The 27,500-nt window shown below is 41.1% G+C and overlaps 2 protein-coding genes across 24 annotated transcripts in view; one reads left to right on the forward strand and one right to left on the reverse strand.

Annotated features, from left to right (window-relative positions):
- Positions 1-27,500, forward strand: part of LOC135115862 (probable G-protein coupled receptor 45) — a 313,244-nt gene that overhangs the window by 58,542 nt on the left and 227,202 nt on the right. For 5 of the 23 annotated variants that reach the window (XM_064032918.1, XM_064032923.1, XM_064032917.1 and 2 more), the window contains exon 1: positions 23,868-24,006. The exons of 11 other annotated variants lie outside the window; for them this stretch is intronic. The gene's annotated coding sequence lies outside the window, so the exon portion shown is untranslated. Of the gene's footprint in view, positions 1-23,859; positions 24,007-27,500 lie in introns of those variants that run through there. 7 more of the 23 variants (XM_064032906.1, XM_064032902.1, XM_064032911.1 and 4 more) reach the window with 2 other exon arrangements.
- Positions 1-27,500, reverse strand: part of LOC135116081 (hemicentin-1-like) — a 76,164-nt gene that overhangs the window by 30,420 nt on the left and 18,244 nt on the right. The window contains 6 exon segments of the mRNA XM_064033291.1: positions 846-990; positions 4,244-4,306; positions 4,308-4,396; positions 7,606-7,920; positions 9,405-9,598; positions 13,886-14,018. Of these exon segments, the coding sequence (XP_063889361.1) occupies positions 846-990; positions 4,244-4,306; positions 4,308-4,396; positions 7,606-7,920; positions 9,405-9,598; positions 13,886-14,018 (939 nt within the window).

Below are 27,500 nucleotides of genomic sequence, written 5' to 3' on the forward strand. Positions count from 1 at the left end.
GATGGATGGATGGATGAATGGATGAGTGAATAGATGGATGCTGCCTCGTGCCCTTCGCTGCGACCATGGCGACAGTTCATGCTGCAGCTGATGGATTCGAAAAAAAAAAAAAAAAATATATATATATATATACCCTATTCGTGCCTCGACTTGACTCCTCCCCTCCCCCACCCTGCACATCCCCCCTCCTCGTCCCCACAACTAGACGGAAACAGCAAAATTTCAATATTCTGCTTCTCTTTCCGGAACGGTTTTGGGATTGTTGCGTGTGCATGTGCGTGAGCGCGCGCGCGCGCGTGTGTGTGTGTGTGTGTGTGTGTGTGTGTGTGTGTGTGTGTGTGTGTGTGTGTGTGTGTGTGTGTGTAAGACAGGAGAAGTAAGACGTATGTAAAACTTTTTCCCTCACCACAAATTTTTAGGTCCAGGGGAAAACTCAGTAATACTTTAATTCTACAGTTTTTCTTTTTCTTTTTCTTTTTTTTTTTTTTGTCGCGAAGCAAAAGTTCGTCGCACGTTAGAAATACATGATCCGATGAGAGAGAGAGAGAGAGAGAGAGAGAGAGAGAGAGAGAGAGAGAGAGAGAGAGAGAGAGAGAGAGAGAGAGAAACGGACAGATAGAGAAGCACTGGAAACAGAAACAATGTAATCAAGTAACACAAATTGCTGGCAGAATGAAAAACAACACTACATAACACGCACACACACACACACACACACACACACACACACACACACACACACACACACACACACACACACACACACACACACACACACACACACACAGCAAACACCGAACACACACAGCACACGCAAGCACACGCAGTCACGCACGGGTACTCACGGAACACTTGCAGCTTCCACTGGTCTGTGAGGGGCGGCGTGGAGAGAGTCGGAGATTCTGCCCGACAAGCGAGGACTCTGCCTTCGTCCCTCACGCTTGGTGTCCACCTCAGCTCGCTTCTCGTCACGTTCCCTTCCTCCGTTAGCTTTTGTGAAGAGGCGGACGAGAAGATTCAGAAAGATGAGAAGGCGGAAGAGAAATAAGAGAAAAAAAATCAAAGGCTATACACGACATGTAAAGACGAGGATGGAGACGAAGAGAAGGTATTGTGAAAGAAGGAAAGATGAGAAGGCGGAAGAGAAACAGGAGAAAAGGAAATGTACATAAGACCTAGAAAATTTAAAGGCGAGGATGGAGACGAAGAGAAGGAATTGCGAAAGAAGATTTGAAAGGCGAAGAAGGAGGAGGAGGAAAAGGAGAACTGGGATGAGGAGGAAGAGAAGAAGGATATAAGATAAGGCATACGTAAAAAGAAGAGAAACGGGGAGAAAGAAGAGGAGGAAGAGGCTGAGGGGGAAAGTTTACGAGTAAGGATTCGTAAAGAAGAGGAAAATGCGGATGAATAGTAGTGAAGAAGAGAAGATTCAAGAGATGAAAAGAGAAAGACGAAGAGTAACAGCAGAAAAAGAAAACTACAAGAGTTGCGCTAAAAGGAAGAAGAAGAGGATGAGAACGAAATGGAGAAATGGAGAAGAAAAGGAGACCATTTATAGAGACGAGGACAAAAGGCGAAAAACTACAAAAAATAAGAATGAGGAAGAGGATGGCGACAAATGGGAGATGAAGAAGGATATAAAAATGATGAAAGGCAGAAGCGAAGGAGGAGGAGGAGGAGGAGAAGGAGGAGGAGAAGGAGGAGGAGGAGGAGGAGGAGGAGGGGTGCGAAAATACTGATGAAGGAGAAGTAGGTAAAAGGAAAAGGGAAAAGGAGAGCCGGGTGGAAAATAAGGTCGAAGATGAGATGGAAGAAGATGAGAAGGATGTCTTGATAAAAGATGAGAATGAAGGAACAGAAAAGCGAAGAGGAGGACGTGAAAGAGAAAGGGAGGAAAAAAAGAGAGAAGGCTAGGAACAGGGAGGAAGAAGGAGGTGGAGGAGGAGGAAGAAAGGGAGAGATAAGAGACAGTGTGAGAAAGGAGGGGAAGAGAGACGAAAGAAAGAGAGGGAGAGAGATGTGGAAACCAAGAAAGAGTGACAAGCGAAAGGAGAGTGATGAAAGACGGAAATACTTGACGAGAGAGAGAGAGAGAGAGAGAGAGAGAGAGAGAGAGAGAGAGAGAGAGAGAGAGAGAGAGAGAGAGAGAGAGAGATAAAGTAACAAAGATAGGGAAGGGAAGAGAAGGGAAGAAGGGAAAGTGGAGATGATAAACGAGGAGATGACGACGAGGGAAACAAAAATACCAGAGTGATAAGAAAGATAGAAATGAAGTAATAAATAAAAAGGGGCTGGAAGAAAGAATATGAAAAATCACGACCGTAAATGTGAGGAAAGAGGAAGAGGAGAAAGAAAAAAAGGAAGAAAGATGAGTGGAAAGAGAGAGAGAGAAAAAAAAAAAAATAAAACGGATTTGCTTCAGGTTTTCTCACACAAGCTATTCATCTCCTTCCAATAGCTCCCTCCTTCGTCTCTTCTTCTTTTTCTTTCTCTTTTTTTATCCCCCTCTTCTTTCTCTTCCTCCTTTCCCTTCTCGTCCTTCTCCTTATTCTCTTCCTGCTACCGATAACTTTTTCCTCTTTTCTTCTTCTCCCTCTCTTCCTCTTTAATGTCTTCCCGTTACTTTAGTGTTTTCTTTTTTTCTCCTCTTCTCTCTTCTCTTTATTACTTATCTGTTACTGTAAACTCCTTCTTATGACTTTCCCGCCTCTTCTTTCCCTCCTCTTCTTTCCCTCCTCTTTCTCCTCCTCCTCCTCCTTTTCCTCTTCCTTCTTCACATCCTCCTCCTCCTCCTCCTCCTCCTCCTCCTCCTCCTCCTCCTCCTCCTCCTCCTCCTCCTCTCCTCCTCCTCCTCCTCTTCTCCTCCTCCTCCTATTTGTTCATAAGTCTCCCTTTTAAGTAATCCTTTCTTTTTATCATCCTAAGTCCTCTTCTTCCTAATTTCCTCCTCTTCTCTCCTCTAAATTACTCCTCTGTAATCAGGTTTCTAATCTCCCTCTATCTTTCCTTTCCTCCTTCCTTTGTCCCGGGTTTCTTCTTCCATCTTATAACGTCCTTTACCCTTCCTATCATTCATCTTCTCATTCTTCTTCTTTCGTACCTAACCCTATTATGCTTCCCATGTCTGTATTACCGTTTTGTATTCCTTCTTTTTCTGTGTGCCTTTATTCACCTGATTCATGATGTCGTTTTACACCTGTTCACTTTGAGAGAGAGGAAGAGAGAAAGGTAAAGCATTCCTCCCTGCTTTTGTGTTGAATTTTCCACCTGTTTCTCTGTTCTTCGTTCACATCGCTAAATCCCTTTTATATCTAAAGTTTCATTGCTAGGGTTGGAAGTTTTGATTCTCCTAACGATGACTCTCACCTGCACGCGGCTCAAGGTAATCCTCTTCCTTCGACCTACCTTTCTGCTTCACCTAATATCGTTTCAGGGTTTTCTTCCTTCTATAAACTCCTCTTCTAGCAGGTTCTTACTTCCTCCCCTACACAAAGCCTCCGATATTATATTTTTTTCCTTTCTTTTAGTCTCCTGCCAACCAAGAGTTTTCCTCGCGCCAAAATCCTCACGTATCTAGCCTCTCTTCTTCTCATCCCCATTGATTTCCCAACCACTGTATGTTTTCTTGTAATTTTTCATCGTGTCTTGTTTTATTTTTCTGTCTACAGTTTCTCTCCTATTTTTCCTTCTTCCGTACGATTTTTTAGTACTATTGTCTTTCACCATTCTGCTTCTAAGTGTCTATTTTTGTCTTCATCTCTTCATCGAATGCTGTTTCCTCGTTTTTTTTCCTTCCAGGTATCTATTTTTTCCTTCGCTCTATCTCCTTAGTCGTATCTTTTTCTCATTATTCTATCATTATTCTTTCTCTGAAATCACTCTTGTTTTACTCCATCCCTCCTCCTTGCATGTCCTTTTTTTTTTTTTTATCTTTTCTCTAATTTTACACTTGTACATCACTCCTTTCCTACACTTTTCCTGCTTTTCCTATTTCTCTAACTTCCCATCCGTACGTCACTCCTCTTTCTATCTGTACATCACTTCCCTTTTCACCACCACCACCACCACCACCACCACCACCACCACCTCCTCTTTCATTTCTCATTTCTCTAACTCCTCTTCCCTCTACCCCTTCTCCACCTTCCCTTTCCATCACCTACCTCCTCCTTCCTCTTCCTCCTCCTAATCTTTCCTTTCCCCCCTCTGCACCAAGCTAGGACACACCTTATACGACTGTACTCACCTTTTCGCTGTGAGAGTTGAGCCTGGCATCGTCAAGGCGCCAGGTAACGATGGCAGGCGGCCGGGCTCCCCGTTACCAGGCATCGGATATCGTATGGTCTTCCAGCGCTGAGGGGCTTTCGCTCCCCCACCACCTTCACCAACAGCGGGGGGACTGGCGGAGAGAGAGAGAGAGAGAGAGAGAGAGAGAGAGAGAGAGAGAGAGAGAGAGAGAAGTTAGTGGTTCTATTAGGTCTGTTCAAATTAAGTAGATAAGTTAATTTCCTTGCTCCCTGTGTATCCTTCCCCCGAGGTTGGTCTTTGTACGTGCGCTATAGTAATGATCTTAGTTCCTTTTTGTTAGTACTCCATTATAGACTCGTGCCTCGTTATCTTACAATTAGTGGCCTCTATTCACACTGCTGAGATTAAGTAGGTAAGTCAATTCCCTTGCTCTTGTTGTAGGGCCAAATGGTGTTCCTTCCTATGGTAATGGGTTGCAATGTTTTTCTTTACATTCACGAATAGCCATAGTAATGGTATTGTTAGTGCCGAGTATGCTGGGAGCTTATAAAAGATTGAATTTATAGATAGGAATGATAAGACGTAAGCACATAAGATTTTTAAAGAGATTTGAGTATTAGATTGGATAACTTTATTGACAGGGATCGTAAACTCTGGCACTCCCTGCATGTCTCTGTATTTCCCCGTTCCTATGACTTGAATTCCATAAAGAGGGAAATTTCAAGACACTCCTTTAATTTTGGTTAAACCTTTTAGCTCTCCTTAGGGACTGACACCACTGCGGGCCTTTTTATTTTATATATATTTTGCTCCTCTTTGCCAGTACCCTTCTTAAATAAAAAAAAAAAGTATAGGTATAAGATCGCACGTTTTATAAATAGGCTATCAAATGCATTATATTAAGTAAATGTATTGATAGATATGAGAAGTAGACATAAGCACGCAGGTTTTATAAAGGGGCTGCAATGTGGGTGTTTTGCAGCTTCCCTCATGATCTAATTTTGCCGGGATATTATGCAGTCGTATTTGGTTATCTTCCGGTTATTGGGTTCTGTTTAGTATTATCAGATTAAGCAGTTGATTCCTTTGTCCTTTGTGTCGAGTCTCTTCCCTTGAGGTCGCTCTTTGTATAAGCTCCATAGTAATGCCCTGTTTTTTTTTTTTTTGTTCACCATTTTTGCATTGTTATTATGTACTACTGCTCTATTATGTAACCCAGTTTTTCTATGTAAGAGGGGCAATGGTCAATGGAAGCAGAGAGAGAGAGAGAGAAGAGAAGAGAGAGAGAGAGAGAGAGAGAGAGAGAGAGAGAGAGAGAGAGAGAGGAGAGAGAGAGAGAGGAGAGAGAGAGAGAGAGAGAGAGAGGTCTTAAGTTCCAGACGGAAGGTTAAAAGTGTCATTGAAAATAGGAGGATAAACGTCACCAACCCTCCCTCTTGAAAGTTTAACCTTCGCGCCTTTGTTTCTGTTCTGCAGCTTTACTTTTATGTATCGCGTAATCCAATTTGAACTTCACTCTTTGCACCGTCGCCTTTATGCTTTACTTCGCCTACTTATTCCGCCCAACCAAGCGTCCTTCCTTGTATCACCTAATGGACACAAAGAAAGTTTTACCGTTGCCATCCAACCTAGCATTTTGGTTATCCAGTAATTCGCTTTCATAACTAAATATTTTCCTACAGCGCGATTTCACTCCGGTTTATCCGATAATACTCGAGTGCGAGAGGCGGCAGGGAAACTCAGCCTGAGGCAGGGCTACTGGATTCTGTTTCAGCCACACGCCTTTCAGAGATAGATAGATAGTTAGATAGGTAGGTAGACTGACAGATTATACATATAGATAGATAGATAGATGGATAAATAGATGAGAGACAGACAGACAGAGATAAATATATAGATATATGGAGAGAGAGAGAGAGAGTGAGAGAGAGAGAGAGAGAGAGAGAGAGAGAGAGAGAGAGAGAGAGAGAGAGAGAGAGAGAGAGAGAGAGAGAGAGTGAGAGAGAGAGAGAGAGTAATTGAAATGTAAGAGAATGTATCACTGAATTTTCTGAATTTCCCCGAGTTTTCCCTACTATTTTTCTTGTCTTTGTACTTGTATCCAGTTTATATTCCCACTCAACTGTCTCGGCGCATCAGTCTTCCTGTAAGTTAAGGGGAGTCGGTCAGAGGCTAAGCAAGGATTGGCGTGTCTATCAGTACTCGCTAGGGAAAGCTTCCGTGCGTGTTGAGATTACGTGGTGTGTTGTTGGGATTCCGTCCGTTTTCTGTTCGACGATGGAGAATCCAGGATGAAGCGACCACAAAGTCCAGTGTTATGAGAGCTTGAGGCGAAATCTGGTCACAACAAGAAATCTACGTTGATCCGTTGCCCGAAGCACTGAGGAAAAATGAAGCAAAGGCGTAATCGTTGTTGGGAGAAAAAGTGAAATAGAATCTTATCAAGCAAATACAGAAATACACTTGTGTTTTCTGACCCTCTGAGCAGGAATGAAGCAAACGGGAAAAACAGTTAGTGATAAAAGCTGAAATGGATTCTGTCTCAACAACTCTAGGATTATACTCTGATCCATTCTCTAACCCACAATGCAGGAATGGAGCAACGTGAAAGCTAGTTAGTGATATAAAAACTTAAAAGAAAATCAGTCTAGACACGCCTGTTGATCCATCACGTAATTTATGCATCCATCATTTCTTCCTCCACCATCACTTCACAGTTCCCCACCCCAGTAACTCTCCTTCTCACCCTCTGCACTTTGCACATAAATTAAAGGACAATAACACTTCAGAAATTCATATGTTTCACACCAAGAAATTTAGAGACACACCCATTGAATCATCCCGTAATCCACCCATTCAACCACTAACGAATTTCCGTCCACTTCCTCACCTCTACCCATGCATTCCTCTACTCTTGACTCTCTAAGGGGATGGCATGATGTGCGATCCTTTTGTTTTATTTATCTTTTTACCCTTGCTTGGTCTCCCCTGATGCATAACAGACACCCATTTTAAAGTATACCAAATACCCATACTAAATAATCCCATATCAGGAAATCAATAGACACAAACGGTCATTGGTTCATCCACATGGTGATCTTACGTATTCCCGCCACTACCTCATCCCATCACCAGTTTTATTAGTCTACCAAGCAGCCCCACAGTATAAATGCACACGATTTATCCTCCTCTACTTTTTTTTTTTATTGATGGAAGTAACTTTTATTTTATTCAGCAAAACACGCTGACCCAGCCTGCAGCCTTTGCGCGGGAAAAGAGAACCGAACAAAGATGAAAATTATTGAACAACGGACAGGAGGAAACGGCAGGGGAACCAGTACTGAAATAAAAACAACTCACAGTGCATGTCAACAGTGATCGTGGCTGTGAGAGATTCCGTCAGGTTGTTATTATTAGCGTGGCAGGTCAGCTTCTTGTGGAGGTCGGCTCGGGTAAGCTGGGATATAGTCAGCGTGTTGGTCACCACCTCTGTCTCCTCTTCTTCCACCTCCGCGTCGACCAGCTCCTCCCCGTTCCACCATGTGACTGTCGGGGATGGGTAGCCACCCCGCACTCGGCAGTGGAGGGTGAGGTTGTCGCCCTCCACGTAAGGTCCTATGGTTCCTTTCGCCTCCTCACCCATCTCCGTGTAGAACATCATGTGACGGGGCGGGACTGTGGGAAGAAGTGGAGGAAGAGGAGGAAGATGAGAAAGAGGAGGATAGGCAGGAGAATTGTGAGGAAAAGAGAAAAATTAGAACAGAGATAAAGAGGAGGAGGAGGAGGAGGAGGAGGTGGAGGAGGATAAAGATAAGGAAGGGGATTGGGAAGAGGATAAAGGAAAAAGAAAAAAAAAGGAAGAGGAGGTTGGAGAGGGGATGGAGGGAGGAGGAGGGAGGAGGAGGATGTAGAAGAGGAGGAGGACGAGGAGGAGGAGACGAACCAAAAAAAAAGGGCAAGAGATTGATTGTAGGATGAAAGGAAAATGATGAAAGATTCGGATAAAAGAGAAGAAGAAAGAGGAGAAGAGACGGGAATAAAAAGAAACCTTATATGAGAGGATGCCACGACAAAAATCATCGGTAAGGGTGAACATGAGAAGGAATAGGAGAAAAATCGTCAGAGCAACGAAAAGACAAACGAAAAGTGCAACAACACGAAGAAAACTTATCACATATTCCTCTGAAGCGAAAGGAAACGGAAAACTAGATACAAAAGATGATGAAAGGTGAGAATACTTAATTATACATCAGATATCCTACTTGGCGACAGACTGGTCATGAAAAACAGATTGAATAGATGATAAAAAAAATAGCTCTCCGGGGCAATATAAAAAAAGCTATTAAAAAAATGATCAGTGTACATGTGTCACAGAAATGATAATTGTGAACCATCGGCTGCTAGTCTAATTAAAGGGTTATTAGTTACCTTTATTCTGCAGCCAGGTAATGGAAATGCTATTTGTCTTATTTGCAACGATAATTAATGCGCTCCTTTGATGTAAAAGAGAGTCTGTGTTACTGGTGGTGATGCGGCAGACTTGCTTTGTTTTACCCTGTGTTTGAGAATTCCGGCAGTGACTGTGGTAGGGGAAAATGTTGTCCAGCTAATTAAGGTGAAGTAGTAGTCACTTGATTATATTACCTGCGTGCTTCACCAAGACTTGATGAGATGACAGATACTGACCTACCGCTTTTGTACCCACCCACCCTTCACACACACACACACACACACACACACACAGAGACACACACACACACAGATAGGTAGATACTTTGACCAAATAATAATATATGAAAAAAAAAAAGTCTCACCACAAGCACACAATGACAGCCGCTATTCAGTAGTGGTTTTCAATTTACATCCATCAATTTGAGTTAAGTGAAAAATAGTCACCACGAAGTACAATAACTAACTTATTACACCATCGCTTACTATAGAACTGATAGATAGATGGCTAGATAGATAGATAATCAGGTAGCCAGACAGATAGATTGATAAAACAAAATAAATATATAGACTAAATAGATAGGTAGATAGATAAACAACCCTCCACACATATTCACTCACTCAAGATTATAATGTACACCGATATAAGTTAAAAGTGAGAGGGTAACTTGTATGGTCTTAAAACCCGCTCACTCCAAACACACACTTACTTAAGACCGACAGGTTGGTGGTGTAGGTAAGTGTTGGGTTTGTCCTGAAGTGCACGCGACACCGGTAGATGCCCCCGTCGCCGATTCTGACCCGCTGGATGACGAGGACGTTGCGCGCGCCATCGAAGGTAATGCGGGAACCCAGGTGGGAGTTGATCTTCCTATGTAGCGCCGGCCCGTTCCTCATGTCGTAGCTGTGCAGGTTAAAAATAAGAGGAAAAATGAAGGTTAAAGCAAGGGTTTGTGCTTTAGTTAACAGGAAATAATACGGAGTGATGAAAATTGTTGGTGAATTCGTGTAAAAGAAATGGTGAAACAGGAAATGAGACGAGACGGGAAGGAATGAAAAAAAAAAAAAAAGATCATTATTAGATGGGAAATATAAAATGATAGATGAAATATAAAATGATAGATGAAAGAGTGAAAACAAGAGGGTTTGAGAGAGGTAAAAAAAGTTTATGTAAATGAAAATAGTGAAACGAAAAATGAAAATATTTATGAGTGAATGAAAAATAAAACGAAACATAAAATAGGGAGAAAAGAACATTTCCCAAGTGTATGGAACATAGCAAAGCGAAAAATGATAGGAAAAGATGTGCAAGTGAATCAGGTACAGACTTGCATCCGAGAATATAATGCTGCATTTTTTTAGAGATTAATGAAGGTGGAGCGGAAGATTTTTTTTTTTCTTTTTCATCTCTTCCCTGCAAAGGGGAGAGACAGGTTTAGGGTTGTCCAGTTAGTATTTAAAAAATCCTCGATTTCAGGGAAGGTGTGAGAGAAAAGCTGTAGTTGCTGTAGCAGTAAAGATGTAAGGTAGAAAAGGAAATAATGGTATTCTCTGTTCGTAACTGAAATAGCAGCTGCCCAGTTTTCCAATACCAAGAATAAAAACATCACAAAATTCAGCGAGTTTCATATTAAAAATTCGAATATAAATTATAATTATTACTCGGATGTGAAATAATGAATTGCTTTGTGTAAAGAAGTTTGCACAGACCAAGAAAAACTGAGAATGTGATAGGTAGATGTAATTACCAGATGTATGTTTTTCTTATTTTGTAGAATGACAACACTAGTTTAGGAAACTCTACCCAGTTAATATTTCTAATGAAGCTCTGTCATTACTCAGTCGAGGATTACAAATCAACATATTTTATTACTTTTCTTATTTGTTTTGTGCGTTTTCTTAAAGGTCAAAGTTGATGCGGCAGTGTAGGGACTGACCTTTGCTTGTGTGAGAGGTACACTCAGGAAATAAAAATAAAAATAATCATGAAGATTCTTTATATTTTATTTTATTTATTTTTCGGCCATAGATGAGAAAATAATTAAGCTGGAATTTAAACTCCAGGCGAGTTAATTACCTTGACGTACCTGGGAGCAGTTTGTGGATAGACAGGTGGTGAAAGTATTTTCTCGCATGCCTTTGATGTAAAAATATGTTTTTTTCCACAATTTAGCGAAGTTCTTCATAAAATTACTGAACCTAGACAGTGTATCATATTAAAAGTTGACTTATAGATTATAAACACAGACGAATGAGCCTTTCATTTCAATTACACCACGAAGCTGAGACTGAAACCTTGTTAAGTCTATAGAGAAAGCAAACATAGATCTGTCTAAAACACGTACCACCTGAAAATTAGATCATTAAAGGGATATTTGCACGGATAATGAGTAGGCATAAATCAAAGTATCCACCTTCTTCCCTCCTTTGAGAACGCCAGTGTATTGGAACGCGCGGCACTGGCTCATGGAGGGTGGTAAATAAGTGTAATGAAAAAAAAGGGAAGACGAAGAGCTCAAGCCAACAAAGGGGAGAGGGAGAGAGAGGGAAAGGGAAAGAGGAAAAGGGACGAAGTGGAAGCGGGTCTTTGAAGGATTAGAAAGTTTTGTGTGTGTGTGTGTGTGTGTGTGTGTGTGTGTGTGTGTGTGTGTGTGTGTGTGTGTGTGTGTGTGTGGGTGTGTGTGTGTGGAAAGTAAAAAGCTAAGGAATCGCAAGGAGTGTTTGTGTGTCAATGTGAAGGGGAAGAAATGAAAAATGAAAGACGAAAGCATTTGACAAGGAGTGTGTGTGTGTGTGTGTGTGTGTGTGTGTGTGTGTGTGTGTGTGTGTGTGTGTGTGTGTGTGTGTGTGTGTTTTCCATTTGGAGAACAGGCAAGTGAGCAAGGTAGTATCACGAGAGAGAGAGAGAGAGAGAGAGAGAGAGAGAGAGAGAGAGAGAGAGAGAGAGAGAGAGAGAGAGAGAGAGAGAGAGAGAGAGAGAGAAGGAAAAGAAGAAGCGAAGGTATGAAATGAATCTGAGAAAACGAGTAAGAGAACAAACACAAGAAACCAAAAAAACACACACATTTTGAGGAAATGACTTAATCCACACATTAAGGCGGGCGGGAAGCCACCTCATGGCCAGATAAACACAACACCTAAGATTAATGACAGAGATACAAGGAATAAATTCACATTAATTCGTTATCATAAACATTACATGTCACATTAATTATTCCAAACACGTTTAATCATTTCCTAAGTAAATCGTCCTTGCCAGAAGCGGAACAGGGAAGCAGGAGAATTATAAAGGGGATCCAAGGGACGAAGAAAGAGAATTTATAGAGAGAAAGGAAAGGTAGGTTAAGGGAAAACAAGTGTAAAGATAGAGAAGGAGTGTAGATAGATGAGAAAGAGCTTGATGACAAAGAAAATAATAAAGACAAGATGAGGTGAAGAAGCGGAGATGTACAGAAGATACAGTAGAGGAAGAAAAGGTGAAAAATAAATAAATATAAGAAGAAACAAAAAAGAAGAGAAAAAAAATGACAGGTGAAGTTGATAAAGAAAGAAAGAAAGCGAAATATAAGGGGGAAAAAAATGCAGTGACAAACGATTGATGAAAAGAACGAAAAACAAAAAACGGAAAGTAATAAAAAGTAGAGAATGAACATAACGAAAAGGAGAAGTTACCAGAATAGAAAAAAATATAAAAAAAACTAGAAAATGACAACGAAATAATAGGAAGAGTGCAAGGGAAGACTGTACATGTTACGGATAATAATTAATCAAGCTTTTACCCATCTCACCTGTCAATTAAAGGGAGAGTGAGTAGGGTACATGAACACGAGTAACACCTGGCGAGAATGGTATCACTTAGCACACCTACTGGCAGGTAATCCGGACTAATCGTCTCTCACCTGGTCACGTAATACGAACTATCTATCTCACTTTTTCACGTCTGCTAATTACCTCATTCACCTTCAATTAGGACTTTTATAATAGGCAGATTTTTTTAATGAATAGAAACTCCTTTCGGAAAAAAAAGAAGCAAAATGTATTAATAGAGGAGGGAGAGGAGGAGGAGGAGGAGGAGGAGGAGGAGGAGAGTGAATGAACATGATTGAGTAAGAAGAAACACAAACCGGTGGATTAACGTGAATAGCATAGGAGGAGGAGGAGGAGGAGAGCGAGGAAAGGAAAGAGGTAGGTAGGAATTAACCGAGATGGAAGAAGGGTTTCTAAGAGAGGAGGAAGAAGAGAAGGAAGAGGAGGAGGAGGAAGAGGCGGAGGAGTAGGAGGAGGAGAAATAGGAGGATAGAGTAGATTAACAAGAAAAGAAGAGGAGGAGGCAGATAGGGAGGAAGAGTTAGTATGTAAAGTCAGTGAATGAAGAGGAAGATTAACTTGATAGAAGGTCTGGAAGAACAAGAAAAGTTTGTTAAAGGTGAGGGGGAGATAATGAAAGGTAGGAAAGGTATTACTAATGGAACCTGAAATAGCAGAAATTGAAATATGAACGAGAGAGAGAGAGAGAGAGAGAGAGAGAGAGAGAGAGAGAGAGAGAGAGAGAGAGAGAGAAGAGAGAGAGAGAGAGAGAGAGAGAGAGAGAGAGAGAAAGCGTACATAAAGGAGATGAAAAACTAAGCGTTAGGGGGAAGAAAATCTGACATACAAGGAGGAGAATAAATGCAAAATGAATATGGCAGGAATTTAAAAGAAAACGGAAAATTGAATAAGGGAGAAAGGGAAACACGAGTAATAACATTTGTGACGAAGAGAAATGACGGTGATAAAAGCAGGAAATACGTGCGTGGCATTTAATAAATTCATATCAGGCTGAGTTGAAGAGGCAAGAAAAAAAAAAAAGAAAGAAAGAAGCAGCACAAAATTAAAACCCAGAAATATTAATCTGTGGTGGATATTGTTTTCAGCTCCGTGGTGAAATTATGAATTTTACCCCACCGAGAGAGACAAAAAACCCCGCCACTACTATTAATTAAAAAGATATGACAATTAGTGACTGTCTAGTGTCTTTCTATCCAATCACGTACCTGCAGATGGATTTGAACAGTCCCTTCTTGTAACACAGCACGAGGCGAGGTGTGGTGAAATTATAAGATTTACCCCACCGAGAGAGACAAAAAGCCGACCATTACAACTAATAATTAAGAAGATGTGACAGTTAGTGACTTTTCATCCAATTACTTACCTGTAGATAGGTTTGAGCAGTCCCTTCTTGTACCACAGCACGAGGCGAGGTATGTCGTGAGGCAGGGGCGAAGTGAGGTTACAGGCGAGATGGGCAGAGCGTCCGTCAGCTGCCCAGAGTTCCCTCGTAGGGCCTGCAAGGGAGTTAGCGAGGCATAAGAAGGGCAGTCGTGTGTGGCGCTGGGCTCTCCTTTATTCATCCTTGTCATGAATTGAGGAGAAAGTGTGTGCTGCAGGGGTGGTCATGTTGTGTTTTGTACCTAGGCTGTGTTTTGTTTGATTTAGGTGGTAGTAAAGGTGTGCCTCTCTCTCTCTCTCTCTCTCTCTCTCTCTCTCTATCTCTCTCTCTCTCTCTCTCTCTCTCTCTCCTCTCTCTCTCTCTCTCTCTCTCTCTCTCTCTCTCTCACTCGTATTTTTTCTCTCTTTTTACATAACTCACTCCCTCCTCCTATTTCCTTTCTTTTTCTCTTTCTTTTTCCGTTCCTTCAGAGTTAATCTCCCTTTCAAAGTCAATCTCTCAGCCCCAGTTTCTTTTTTTAAAAACTCGTGCAAATGGTTATAAACTAGACGGGATCCGATTTAGAGGACGAAAATGGATTCACAAATAACGTTATGGATGAATAGAACAAACTTAGTAAGAAAGTAATTGAACATTAAACAGCTGCAAGGAGAGTCTGGAGGAAACTAGTTATTCTTACACAACTTTTAATGATAGGTTAAAAACAACTATTCTGAGTGACTTGAAGGTTATGAGTCTCTCCATCGTCGTATTCATGACTCACTAGCTCACCTTCATTCACTCAAAATATTCTCACCACAGGGTACAATCATTACAAGAGTTTCTTTATGTATGAATCTCCCACGTCTTACTAATTATAAGCAGCGAACGCACACACAGCCCTTTCTCCACACATTCTTAACTTAGTCCGAGTACTCTTTTTCCCGCACACACAAACTCTCCACTTCTTTATACACACGGAATTCTTATCGCACCTTCTGCATGTTTAATTTATCACAGCGTTCTCGCCCTTCCACACTCTTGCACTCCACTTTATACCTGCTACCGTATTCTCCTCACCCTTTTTCGCCACTTTCAAACCACAACAGACTGCGTTATTTTTCTCCTCTCTCATTTCGTCCTGTGTTTCTTTGCCTGTGTTTCCTTTTCACGTTCGTTTTGAAGTGAAATTCCATCTTTTCTGACTGCTTAGGATTATAATTAAAAATGCATTATAAAAATATTAATAATCTCTTTCTCTCTTCCTTTTTTTTTTTTTTTTTTACCTTGAACAACATGCTTTTGATGTTCATCCTTTTTCAGCTCATATATTTTTAAAGAAGTAAAGAAAAAAAATGTCACTTCAAACACACCTGCTTAATGACACACCTCTTCAAACACAACTGTCAAAACACTCCTGTCTCACTACACCTGCTTAAACGAACACGTGTCAAAACATAACCTGTCTAATCACACCTGTCCACACACACACACACACACACACACACGCACACACACACACACCTGTCCAAACACACACACAGCTGTTCAAACACACACATCTGTCCACACACACACACACACACACACACACACACACACACACACACACACACACACACACACACACACACACACACACACACCTGTCCAAACACACACGCACACACACACGTATCAAAACTAATGTCACATATCCAAGTGCAGTAAAATTTCTATCTCCTTATAATATTTAATCAAAACTGACTCAATATTATGTGTTAAAAATAAGATGATAATAAGGAAAATGCTGTGGAGAGGGAAAAAAAGGACGCAGCTGAATAGGTTCAAAGTTATGCTGGGATGAATGAATGAATAAATGAATATATAACGCACATGAAATAAATATGAATGTAATAATAATAGTAATTTCCCAGCAGTCCCTCATGAGCTATATAAAAAATGAGGTACTTTCCACACAACACATATGAATACTAATAACCCTCGTGTGCGTCACATGAAATATTCGAACACATACGGACTTAGTTTTAACGTACACGTTTATATATTTTATCGCCCATACAGACATACAGACACACACACACACACACACACGTCAACGTATAACACACTGAAAGAAAAAGGAGGAATACTTATAATAGAGACGCAACTCATCTTCTTATTTGGCATTGCTGTTTTTGTTTTGTTGTTGTTGTTGTTGTTGTTGTTGTTGTTTTTGTATTATTATTATTATTATTATTATTATTATTATTATTATTATTATTATTATTATTATTACTATTACTATTATTATTATTATTATTATTATTATTGTTGTTGTTGCTGTTGTTACTATTTTTGTTTTTTATGTAACTGTTTTTGTTTTTGTTGTTACTATTTTTGTTGTTGATACTACAGCTACTACTGCTGCTACTACTACTACTACTACTACTACTACTACTACTACTACTACTACTACTACTACTACTACTACTACTACTACTACTACTACTATTAAATTTGTTAAAACTCAGTCTCACATGCTTGCACACCTTCCTGTCACTCTACACCCGTTACACATCTGCCACACACCTGTCACATACATGAAGTAATGGCAAACATGCACTTTATGACGAATCCTTTCACTTCTATATCCACAACTTCCCCCTGTACAGTGGAAGCCAAACCTGTTACAAACCTGCACACGGCTAAATAAAAAACGGCCATTGCTCGCTGTGAGCCAAGTAATAATGCCCATTGGGGTTGTTATTATTAATAATCATAATGGTTATGTTTGAAAAATTTTGTATTTTTACTTATTTATCACATCATCGTATCATTTTACTGGCGTCACAGTAATATAGCGGTTTTTTTTATTTTTTATTTCCAGTTTGTCGTCTCTCTCTCTCTCTCTCTCTCTCTCTCTCTCTCTCTCTCTCTCTCTCCTCTCTCTCTCTCTCTCTCTCTCTCTCTCTCCAACGTTATTTAGAGAAAAACACACAGCATTGCCGGCACAGAAACAGGAATCGTACATTTCCCTCGTGGCGGCCTCGCTCGCTTCCTCTTCATACATATCGACACTGCCATCGCAACGTGAGCAAGATAAATGCGAAATCATCAGGATGCTTTAAAAATTGTCTGCAGAAACGAAGGTCAGATGAAATATAACGAGTGGACGGAGAGTAAATATGAAAGATATGTTAGACAACTACAAGATGAAAGCACGAGTAAAATTTACGTGGGAATTACAGAAAAAAAAAAAAATGATAAGAAAAAAATACATGATTTAGAAGAGTGACATTGATATAAGCGACGGTTCTAAGACGAAATAAAATTTAAAGAGGAAATAAAGAATAATAAAAAGAAAAAAATGAATAAGGAAAGGAATAAAATCCAGAATAAAAACGATAGAAAGAACAGATGTTAAAACGAGAGATAATAGAAATAAGGAAAAAAAGGATACATGACAGGTCTAGAATGAACAAAATACAAACAAAATTCATGGAAGAAGGTTATGAATAAAGAACAATGGGAAAGACAGGATACATAAAAGAATAAAATACAAAATGAACACGAAAGAAAAAGGAATGACAGATATAAACGAAAAGAAATATAAATGGCAGTCCAAAATGAACACAATGCCAGCCAAATTCATGGGGGAAAGTTAGAAATAAAGAACAATAGAAAGGTCAGAATTCATAAAAAAATAATAAAATACAGAATAAACACGAAAGGAAAAAAGAGTGACAAATATAAAGGAAAGAAAAATAAATGACAGGCCTAAGATTAACGAACGGAAAAGGAATTACTTAGTTATAAACGAAAGGAAAGTAGGTGGCAGGTAAAAATAAAGTAAAACTGAAGGAAGAAAGATTAAAAATAAAAAACAATGGGAAGAACAGGAAACAGAAAAGAATAAAATACTGAATAAATGTAATGATCCCTAAAAAGCGAAGGAGAATGACGGGGAAAAATGAAGGGGAAAACCGTAACAAGAGCTGGGAGCAAGAAAATGTGTGAACTTCAAGATATAAATAAGGAAAGAATGTAAAGGAAAGAACAAGAGTATAAAAGATAAGGAGTGCGATACATTTTAAAATCACGAGAGACAGTGGAAGGGAGAAGAGAGAAGAAAACACCGAAAATAAGAATAAGCACGAAGGAACATAGAGATGAAAAAAAAAAAAAAATGCAATGGAGTAAGATAAATATAATGAAAATAAAAAAAAATGTTAAGCAAAACGAAAAGAATAAAAAGAGAAATAGAAAACTGGAGGAAACTAAACAGAGTAAATAAGAATGTAAAGAAAAATGAAAAGCGTAAAGACGAGGAATGTGTCTTGTTGGTGAAGGAACCCTTGGGAGAGAGAAGGCAGGGAGGGAGGAAGGAGAGGAAGGGAGAGAGGGAGGGAGGGAGGGAGGGAGGGAACACACACTAGTAGGTGAGTCTGAGTTCCCCCGTTTCTGTTTTGTTTGCTTTTTCACTAACGTGTTGATTTTTGCCTTTGTTTTGCTTGCGTTGCTGTTGTGTGACTCCTGCCTCTTTGGGGAGGAAGCGCCTGCCTCTGAGGTTGTTAATGCAACGTGTTAGCTTGAGACCCTTGACTTTTTTTTACTTATTTTCAAACTATTCGGCGATATACCCCACGAAATATCTCTTTTGTGCCTTTGTCTTCACGGTATCTCGTCTGCGGAATGATATCTTTAGAACAGGTCCCATAAAAGAATATTCCGCCTGTGTGGGTCTCCCGAAAGCTACCTATTCTTCTCAAAAACAGCTGACGGCAAGGGTTCATATTCGTTCTCACACCAAGACCCCGCTGACTGGGTGAGGGTCGTCCCGTCATGTCAACACGGACCGTAACGCACACTGGACGTCACAGAAATAGATAGATAGATAGATAGACAGATAGATGGATAGATAAATAGTTCATTGATTGGTTAATTACTTAATTAATCATTTATTTAGTTAGATAGATGGATAGATAGATAGATAGATAAACAGATAGATTGGTAAACAGACTCTCGGATCATTAACATATGATGGGCGCCACAGTAACAGTTTCCTTGCTTCTTTGGCTTGATTGATTGACAGACTGACTGGCAATAAGACAGAGCCACAGTAAGACCACTGTGTTGCCACCACGCTAAAAAATCCCCTCTTAGATTCGTCACAGTAAATAATGGGATGGGTGACAGATTAGTTAATTATGGCACTGCAGTAACATCAAGGCCGTATGTCGCAATCATACCAAAGAAACCACCACGCAGCACAACACAACGTTGGGCTGAGTGAACCAAACACAATGCAACACAAACACAGCGTCAGATTAGATGACAAAGCAACCTTTACCCTTTCCGCCTGGTGATGCTGAGGGTCCTGTCATCACCATCCACCCTCCACCATCATCACTATCATCCACGGTGGATTACTCCCTCTCATCCACACTTCCTGCAGCCTTTGACCGCCCGCTAGACTCCTTGACATCATAGTTACTCTCTCTCTCTCTCTCTCTCTCTCTCTCTCTCTCTCTCTCTCTCTCTCCTCTCTCTCTCTCTCTCTCTCTCTCTCTCTCTCTCTCTTATTCAAATTTTTATTTCAGTTTTATTTTTGTTGAATGTGTAGTTTCTCTTGTGCCACAGTGCTTTTGATATGGTGTAAAGATATATATATATATATATTTATTTATCACGGTTGAACCTTCAGATTTCGTATTTTTCTTTACTTTTCCTCCATCCCTTTTTTGGTGATGTCCTCGGCAGCCTTTCAAGCACCCTCATTTGTCTTTCTAGCCCATCGCGCGCTTTCACAGTCTCCAGTATCTTTTCCCGGCACACACACACACACACACACACACACACACACACACACACACACACACACACACACACACACACACACACACACACACACGGAACGCTGTCACTGTCACATCATGTCCCTACTGATTCTCGCCCCCGCCCCCCCCTCAACAATACTCGTTCTTGCCTGTCACACACACTCATTCTCTCTCTCTCTCTCTCTCTCTCTCTCTCTCTCTCTCTCTCTCTCTCTCTCTCTCTCTCTCTCTCTCTCTCTCTCTCTCTCTCTCTCCTCTCTCTCTCTCTCTCTCTCTCAGACAGCAGACGGGTGGTGGACGGACGGACGGAACCGGGGTCGTTTGGGAGGTCATTTCGAGCACAAAGAGGATCTTACGACCTTGATGGACTACAATATACGAGTACACCCCTAAACCCATCTCCCATAACCCCGCCTAACCTCACCGCCTTTCCCTTCTTTCCCTCCCATTCCTTCCCATTCCTTCCATCCCCCAACAGGCCTTTCCATCAAGTTTTCCATTTCCTATTCCTCATTTCTTGGCCTCTTTCCTCCAGACCTCATACCATTTTAACATTAATAATATTCATACTATAACCTCAGGAATCTTTATATATCTCCTTGCCTCAGCTTCTCATCTTCCCCTCCTAAATGTCCCTCGCCTTCCACAGCCTCGCATCTTCCCCTCATAAATGTCCTTTCCCTCCCTCAGACTCCCATCACCATTCACTCATTCCCAAACTTCCCTTTACCTCCTGCTTCATAAACTTCCTTCACCGTCCTCGGGTCCCAACCTCCTGTTCTTCACTCTCGAACTTTCTTCCACTCATCCAGGTCCAAAGTTTCCCTCCCTTCCCCCCACAAATCTCCACAGCCAAACCGCACTGTCCCACTTTCCTCAGTCCTAACCTTCCTACCATACTTCAAGCCTCATCGACTCCTTTCACCCCCTCCTTAACATCAAGGGCCCTAATCTTTCCCCCACATCCCTGCCTTGTCCAGTGTTAAGCCTCAGCCTCTCCCTCCCTTCTCCTTCACCATCCCTTTACATCCCTCGGTCAGTATTTTGGAACGCTTTGTTCTCTTGTATGAAGTATTTTTTAGAGGCCTCAAAAGATTAATACTTGGTTTTTGTATGTGTTGTCCCCACTGATAAAACGGAGGTACAATATCAATAGAATCACGAAAAAAAAAACCTGCAATGTGAAAAAAAAAAAAAAAACGTGCACATTTCAAAAACTTTCGGCAGGGCTCGCTAAATGTAGTCGAGATGAGAGCTTATTACTTGGTATCTGTATGTGTTTTCCCTATTAAAAAAAAAAAAAACAACACTCACCGTTTAAATATCAGCACAATCACGAAAATACCATTGAACACTGCAGAAATTTTCAGTAGAGCGCGCCAAAAGTAGTCGAGATAAGACGCTGGAGTGCTTTAAAATTCGATCCCTGCATTACAACTCGCCTTTCCCCACATGAAGTCAAAACCTCTCTCAGAACCGCACATGTTTAAGGCGACTTTCCCCGACAATGTTCCCGCCAATCCCTCGCGGAAGAGTCCTATTGTACGCGGGAGAGAGAGAGAGAGAGAGAGAGGAGAGAGAGAGAGAGAGAGAGAGGAGAGAGAGAGAGAGAGGAGAGGAGAGGAGAGGAGGCGAGGCAGAGAGGGAAAATATGAATATGTAAAGAGGAGTTGCAAGAGAGGGAGTGTGTAGTAAAGAGAAGCGAGAAGGGAAGAGAAAATCGACTTAAAGAATGGAGAAGTGGAGGCGGTGAAAGGAAAGAAGGAAGGAAGAGAAAAAAGGAAGAGGAAAAGAAGGAAGGAAAGAAGGAGGGAAGAAAGAAAGGAGACTATGGGAGTAAAGAAATAAATGAGGAAGTGAAAGGCGAGGAGGAGAAGCTGTCTGGGAGTTACTTACCTTAAATCACGGACACACACACACACACACACACACACACACACACACACACACACACACACACACACACACACACACACACACACACACACACACACACACACACACACACACACACACACACACACACACACACACACACGCAAGACAAATCTAAAACTGGATTTAAACTTCAGAAACCTAATGGAAATCACAGAAGAGCGAGGCGGTTTGCAATACTTTAAGAGAGAGAGAGAGAGAGAGAGAGAGAGAGAGAGAGAGGAGAGAGAGAGAGAGAGAGAGAGAGAGACAGAGAGAGAGAGTGTGTGGAAGGAAAAGTTAAAATAAATGCTACACTGAAATGTTTCTAAAGTTAAAGAAATTCATGCTTGTATTTTGAAATGCAGAGAGGAAAAAAAATTAGTCGTGATAATTGTATAGTGCGTAGAAAAATGTATTTTAATATCGCCCAGTCTAGTAGAATAAAAAAAAAGTAAGTGAGAAATGGTGTCAGGTATCTTATTTTTTTACCAACTCTCTCATTCCGTGTGTCTGTCTGAATATTAGTGTGTGTGTGTGTGTGTTTCTCTCTCTGTTTCTCTCTCTCTCTCTCTCTCTCTCTCTCTCTCTCTCTCTCTCTCTCTCTCTCTCTCCCACTGGCCCCTCTTTCTTCCCTGCCCCCATCCTTCCTCCCCCTCCCCTCCCTCCCACAAATCACCCACCATTACGTCCTAAAATTCTTATGATGAGATAATAAATTTTTCATCTTTCACAGAAATACGATTTACAATTTGTTAAAAGAAATGGCACACACACACACACACACACACACACACACACACACACACACACACACACACACACACACACACACACACACACACACACACACACACACACACACACCAAAAAAGTGACACAAAAGAGAGGAACTAGCCCGGGGAGGTTCAGGCGAGTCTCAGTAAGTCTGGCTTGTGCTGGCTGAGAAGGGCTGACCTGACGTATGTTTTAGGGGGGCAAAGTTTTGAAAATCACGGGGTCTTCTGGAATCTTTGCGCCAGACGAGGATACAGAAAAAGGAAAAAAAAAAGGACTAGGAGGAACAGGAGGAGGAGGAGGAGGTGGTGGTGGTGGTGGTGGAGGAGGAGGAGGAGGAGAAAAGACAAGAAAGATGAGGAGGAAAAAAGGAGAGGAGGCTGAGAAAAGGAGAGAGTGACAAGGACCGAAAGGAGAAGAGAAGAGGGAACGTTTAGAGAAAAATATGGAGGCAGAGAGGGAGAATGAACTGCAACGGAGAGAGAGAGAGAGAGAGAGAGAGAGAGAGAGAGAGAGAGAGAGAGAGAGAGAGAGAGAGAGAGAGAGAGAGAGAGATAATGCAATAAGTCATGTGTTTCGTCAAGTTGCATCACACATGAGGAAACAAACAGCTGAAGGGATGATAACTTCTGACACAAGAAAAGCAAATTAACACAACAACTTGAAAGGTAAACAGAATACTAAAACACACACACACACACACACACACACACACACACACACACACACACACACAGAGAGAGAGAGAGAGAGAGAGAGAGAGAGAGAGAGAGAGAGAGAGAGAGAGAGAGAGAGAGAGAGAGAGAGAGAGAGTGCCGTATACATATGTCAGAATACTCGTAAATATAAACCGGGAAGGATTTAACACCCAAAGCTCCTTCTGCACTCCTGCTTCTCTTCCCTCCTACCCACATAAAAAAAAAAAAGGTATCTGAGGTTCACTGCATTGTTTTCGTCTTGTTTTCTTCTTTTCACGTTGCTCCAAACTGCCATGAAGTAAGTTAACGTTATCCAAACACGAGTGGTAAATTGAGGATCTGACTCGGACTAAAAGAGACTGAAAACTCGACAAAAAAAAAAAAAAAAAGACAGAAAACAAAACAGACATACAGGCAGACAAAACAAATATGAGGCACGCAAGAAAATGCCCAAAAGCAGATAATGACATGAAACAGTCAAATAACAATTCGCCAAACAGTTACATGGGAGAACAAGTAATTAGTTTAACAGGTAGTTGTCTGGCATATTTAGGTTAACCTCCTTGTTATGTTGTTATTTATGCTTGTCTGTTTTGATATACAGTGAATCTGAATTAGTCTTATGTTCAGTGCAGTATAACTATTTCTTGTGTTGTATTTATTCCATTATTGCATTATTATTATTATTGAAATGTGGTTGATATAGGTATGTTAGGTGAAAAAGAGACTGATAACTAGCTTGTTTAGATGCGTCACGTACGTGCTGCACTCTGGCGGCGAACAGCAGAGATAGTTCAAAATAGAGAGTGGGGAACCGCCAGTCGGCCCGACACGTAGCAACCGTACACTTACGCCCGTGTCTTGCACCTGTGAACAACTTATCCTTCGCCTGTACACCTTAGAGCGCCACAGACTGGTGAGTGTTGCATATATTACTTGCACATGCTTGATGGGCAGATCAGGAAGTGGATTTGCAAGCTGTATTTTTGCTGTTATTGGCAGTGCCTTCACTAATACAGACAGGATTGTTGCTATTTCGATTGTTGTTGCCTCTACATTACACCCAAAACTGTCATAATACGTTGTGCTTTTGTGGTGATTAACGGCATTTACATGTAAATAATATAACCAATTAAGTTTACACAAGGAGGGTTGTTAAAGTAACAACATGTATTGTTACGGAGGGCAGCTTTTATCCACTGTACTGCTTTTTTTTTTTTTTTATTGATTAAGATCAAATTTAAATTTAGAACAAGGTTACTGAGTTAATAGTGAAAAAGAAATTTAGGATAATTCTGGTCGCTGTACCAGTGACATTGCTGCTCGTTTTTTTTTACAGCTGTTATAAGTATGTGGTCTTTACGTATCTCTGTGTTTGATTAATTGGATTATTTGTGTATGACCCTTCTAGGTACTATAGAAGTAATTTTATAATGCGTTGCCTAAATGTTTGAATATGCTAAGTGTAATTTAGAGTACAAGTTAATGTAACTTTGATGACACCGTTAAGTTTTATATGAATTTATAATTTATATGGGTGATAAATATTATTTATGTGGTGCTTTTTATCATATGGATCATAGGACATACTAGCTAATTAACATGTTTCTTGAAATTTAAATTGAGATGTATTATGTGAGCCAGTGATTTGGAAAGAGCATATTAACCTCATTACGAAGCGTTAATGCAAATGTTATTAGATCTTGATGTTATATTGGAGGTTAATTGCTTGTTTACTGGTGGACCATTCGCTATACGTTGCCAAGCAAACCATCCGCACCAAAAAAAAAAAAAAAGAAAAAAGTCAGTAACTTGGGAGGCAGAGTTGCTTATACCTAGAGGACAAACTCCCTTACCTAACACACCTGACTGAACCTGACTATTATACACAGGAAGAGCCAGTTAATTTGTGATAAGTAAGGACAAGCAGTGGGAGACAGACAAGGAGATGAAAAGTGAGAGGAAGGGATAGGAATACACCTGAATGATCTGACAAAATACAAACACCCACCTAAAGATTCAAGTCCGCTCAGGGATTCTGTGCCGTAAAGGTCAGGTGTTAGATTCTGGTAAAAGTGTGAAACGGATCTGAATACGAAAAAAACGAATAATACTAACGGATGAACGAGAACAAGACTCACAGAAAAAAATAATAGTAAGGATAGACACAAACGTCATGACACGCAGACAAGAGTGACAGTAAGGGACAGACAGGAACACCAACACACACGGCAAGGAAAAGTAGTTTTACTAAGAAATAGATAGGAACTGAGATACTAGTAGAAAAAAAAATGAGGGAGAGACTGACGGAAATACGTTGAACAGATCAAAAGTAGAGTAAGAGAAAGAGATAAACAAACACTGATACACCGAATATTAAGGAAAAGAGAAAAAAAGAAGTAGAAATAAAACATACATTGAGACACATGACAAAAAAAAGGGGGAAAAAAAGTAGAATGGAATACACAAGGACACAGACACGGGGGAAAAAAAGTATAAAGACAAGATCTAAAATATGACTGACAGGAATAACAATACACGAACACAGAGATACCGACAGTGAGGCACAGACCGAAATAACCTCACAGATGACGGAGAAACAGACAGTTAAAGACGGGAAAACATGGTGACATAGTGAAAAAGAGTGAAAAAGCATCACACGGATAAGGAGACAGTGAGAGAAAAAGACATGGTGACATAATGAAAAAAGACTGAAATAACATCACAGGAATAAGGAGACAGACAATGAGACGAGATAAAAAGAGAATAGCGACACAGACAGGAATAGAATGAACAGTGACCCACAGACGATGAAAGAGACAACCACACGGGAATCGAGAGAGAGAGAGAGAGAGAGAGAGAGAGAGAGAGAGAGAGAGAGAGAGAGAGAGACACGACAATGACCTCACGCAGCGTCAAGGTCCCAGTCACGCCTCAAGGGGAGTGCCCGGACACCAGCCTTCCCCCGTAGTAGTAAATGGCTTAGAACAGCTTTATTTCTCTCTCTCCCCGTCATAATGGAAACCCAGGACCATTAGTGGCTGCAGAGCGGGGCAGGAATCGGCTTGAAACACTAAGATTAATATTCATAGCTTCGGGGAACACTGTCAGCCATCTTGAAAGCAAAACGGATTTAATGGTAGCGTCCTCTTGCAGCATTTTTTTGCCTCATAATCTCGGTTCACTTTCCGGTTTACAGTCCGGCGCTCCTAATGTTGCTATCAGAGGGACGGGAAGCGAAAAGCACCGTGATATGATCCATAGAGGTGTTATATGAGTAATAAAAGCAGGTAATTCTCTCGTGTTTACCGGAGTTGTCGTGCTATTTAAAGACTGGAGGGGCTCTGGGTATTTGCACGATGCTGATGTAGAAAAATAAGTAAATAATAAAACAAAAAAGTCAGATTTACTGGTGTTACTTTTGCGAACGAGCGTGGATAAAGAACAGCGGCAGATGAGAGGAAGGGAAAAAGTTGCCATTCCGGGGTAGATCTGCTGTGCTTTTAAAGCTGGCAGTGAGCGCAATATTAAAATCGTTTATTTTTCTGGAGTGGTTTGTTGCTTGCTAATCTTTTTTGGTCTAACGTGAAATGTGTGGCGTGGAAAAATTAGTTACTCATCTGTCCTGCTTTTCAACACACACACACACACACACACACACACACACACACACTCTCTCTCTCTCTCTCTCTCTCTCTCTCTCTCTCTCTCTCTCTCTCTCTCTCTCTCTCTCTCTCTCTCTCTCTCTCTCTGTGTAGCAGTGGTTAAAAAGGAGTAGCATTTTCTCATTTCTCCATTTCCTCCTTTTCTCCCTTACGCTCTCTTTGAACCTCCCTTCCTCTTTCCTTTGCTTGCCATTTATCTCAATATTTCTCCCGCTTCCACCCTTTTCACTCAATTTTGCTTCCTCTCCCTCTCTTTCCTGACAATTCTCCCTCATGTACACGTCTAGTCCTCCTTTATTTCCAGATTTCTTCACCCTCTCCTACGTTCCCTCCTTGCTCGTCCCCTTCTCCCACTTTTCTTGCCCTCTCTCTCTCTCTCTCTCTCTCTCTCTCTCTCTCTCTCTCTCTCTCTCTCTCTCTCTCTCTCTCTCTCTCTCTCTCTCTCTCTCTCTCTCTCTCTCTCTCTCCCCGTTTCTCCATCCCTTCTGACGGCCTGTGGGAGGAATCTTAAGTCTTTACGGTAGTTTCCAGTCTGAGAAACTTGCGAGTTGCTGCTGTAATTTTCAGGAGAGAGACAACCCTGGGGACTTTGAACCCTGGGGGGCCCTAAACCTTGGCATGCTTTATCCTAGGGGAGACGGACCCTTGGGGGAATGTGGGTTTCCTCAGGGTAGTGCTCGTGTGTGAATCCTTTGAACTTTGTGGAGAGCGCAGAAGACGTCGAAGAGAGTGGATTGTCCCCCCC

The sequence above is a fragment of the Scylla paramamosain genome, chromosome 30 (assembly GCF_035594125.1).
Source record: "Scylla paramamosain isolate STU-SP2022 chromosome 30, ASM3559412v1, whole genome shotgun sequence".
In the NCBI taxonomy this organism is placed as follows: domain Eukaryota; kingdom Metazoa; phylum Arthropoda; class Malacostraca; order Decapoda; family Portunidae; genus Scylla; species Scylla paramamosain.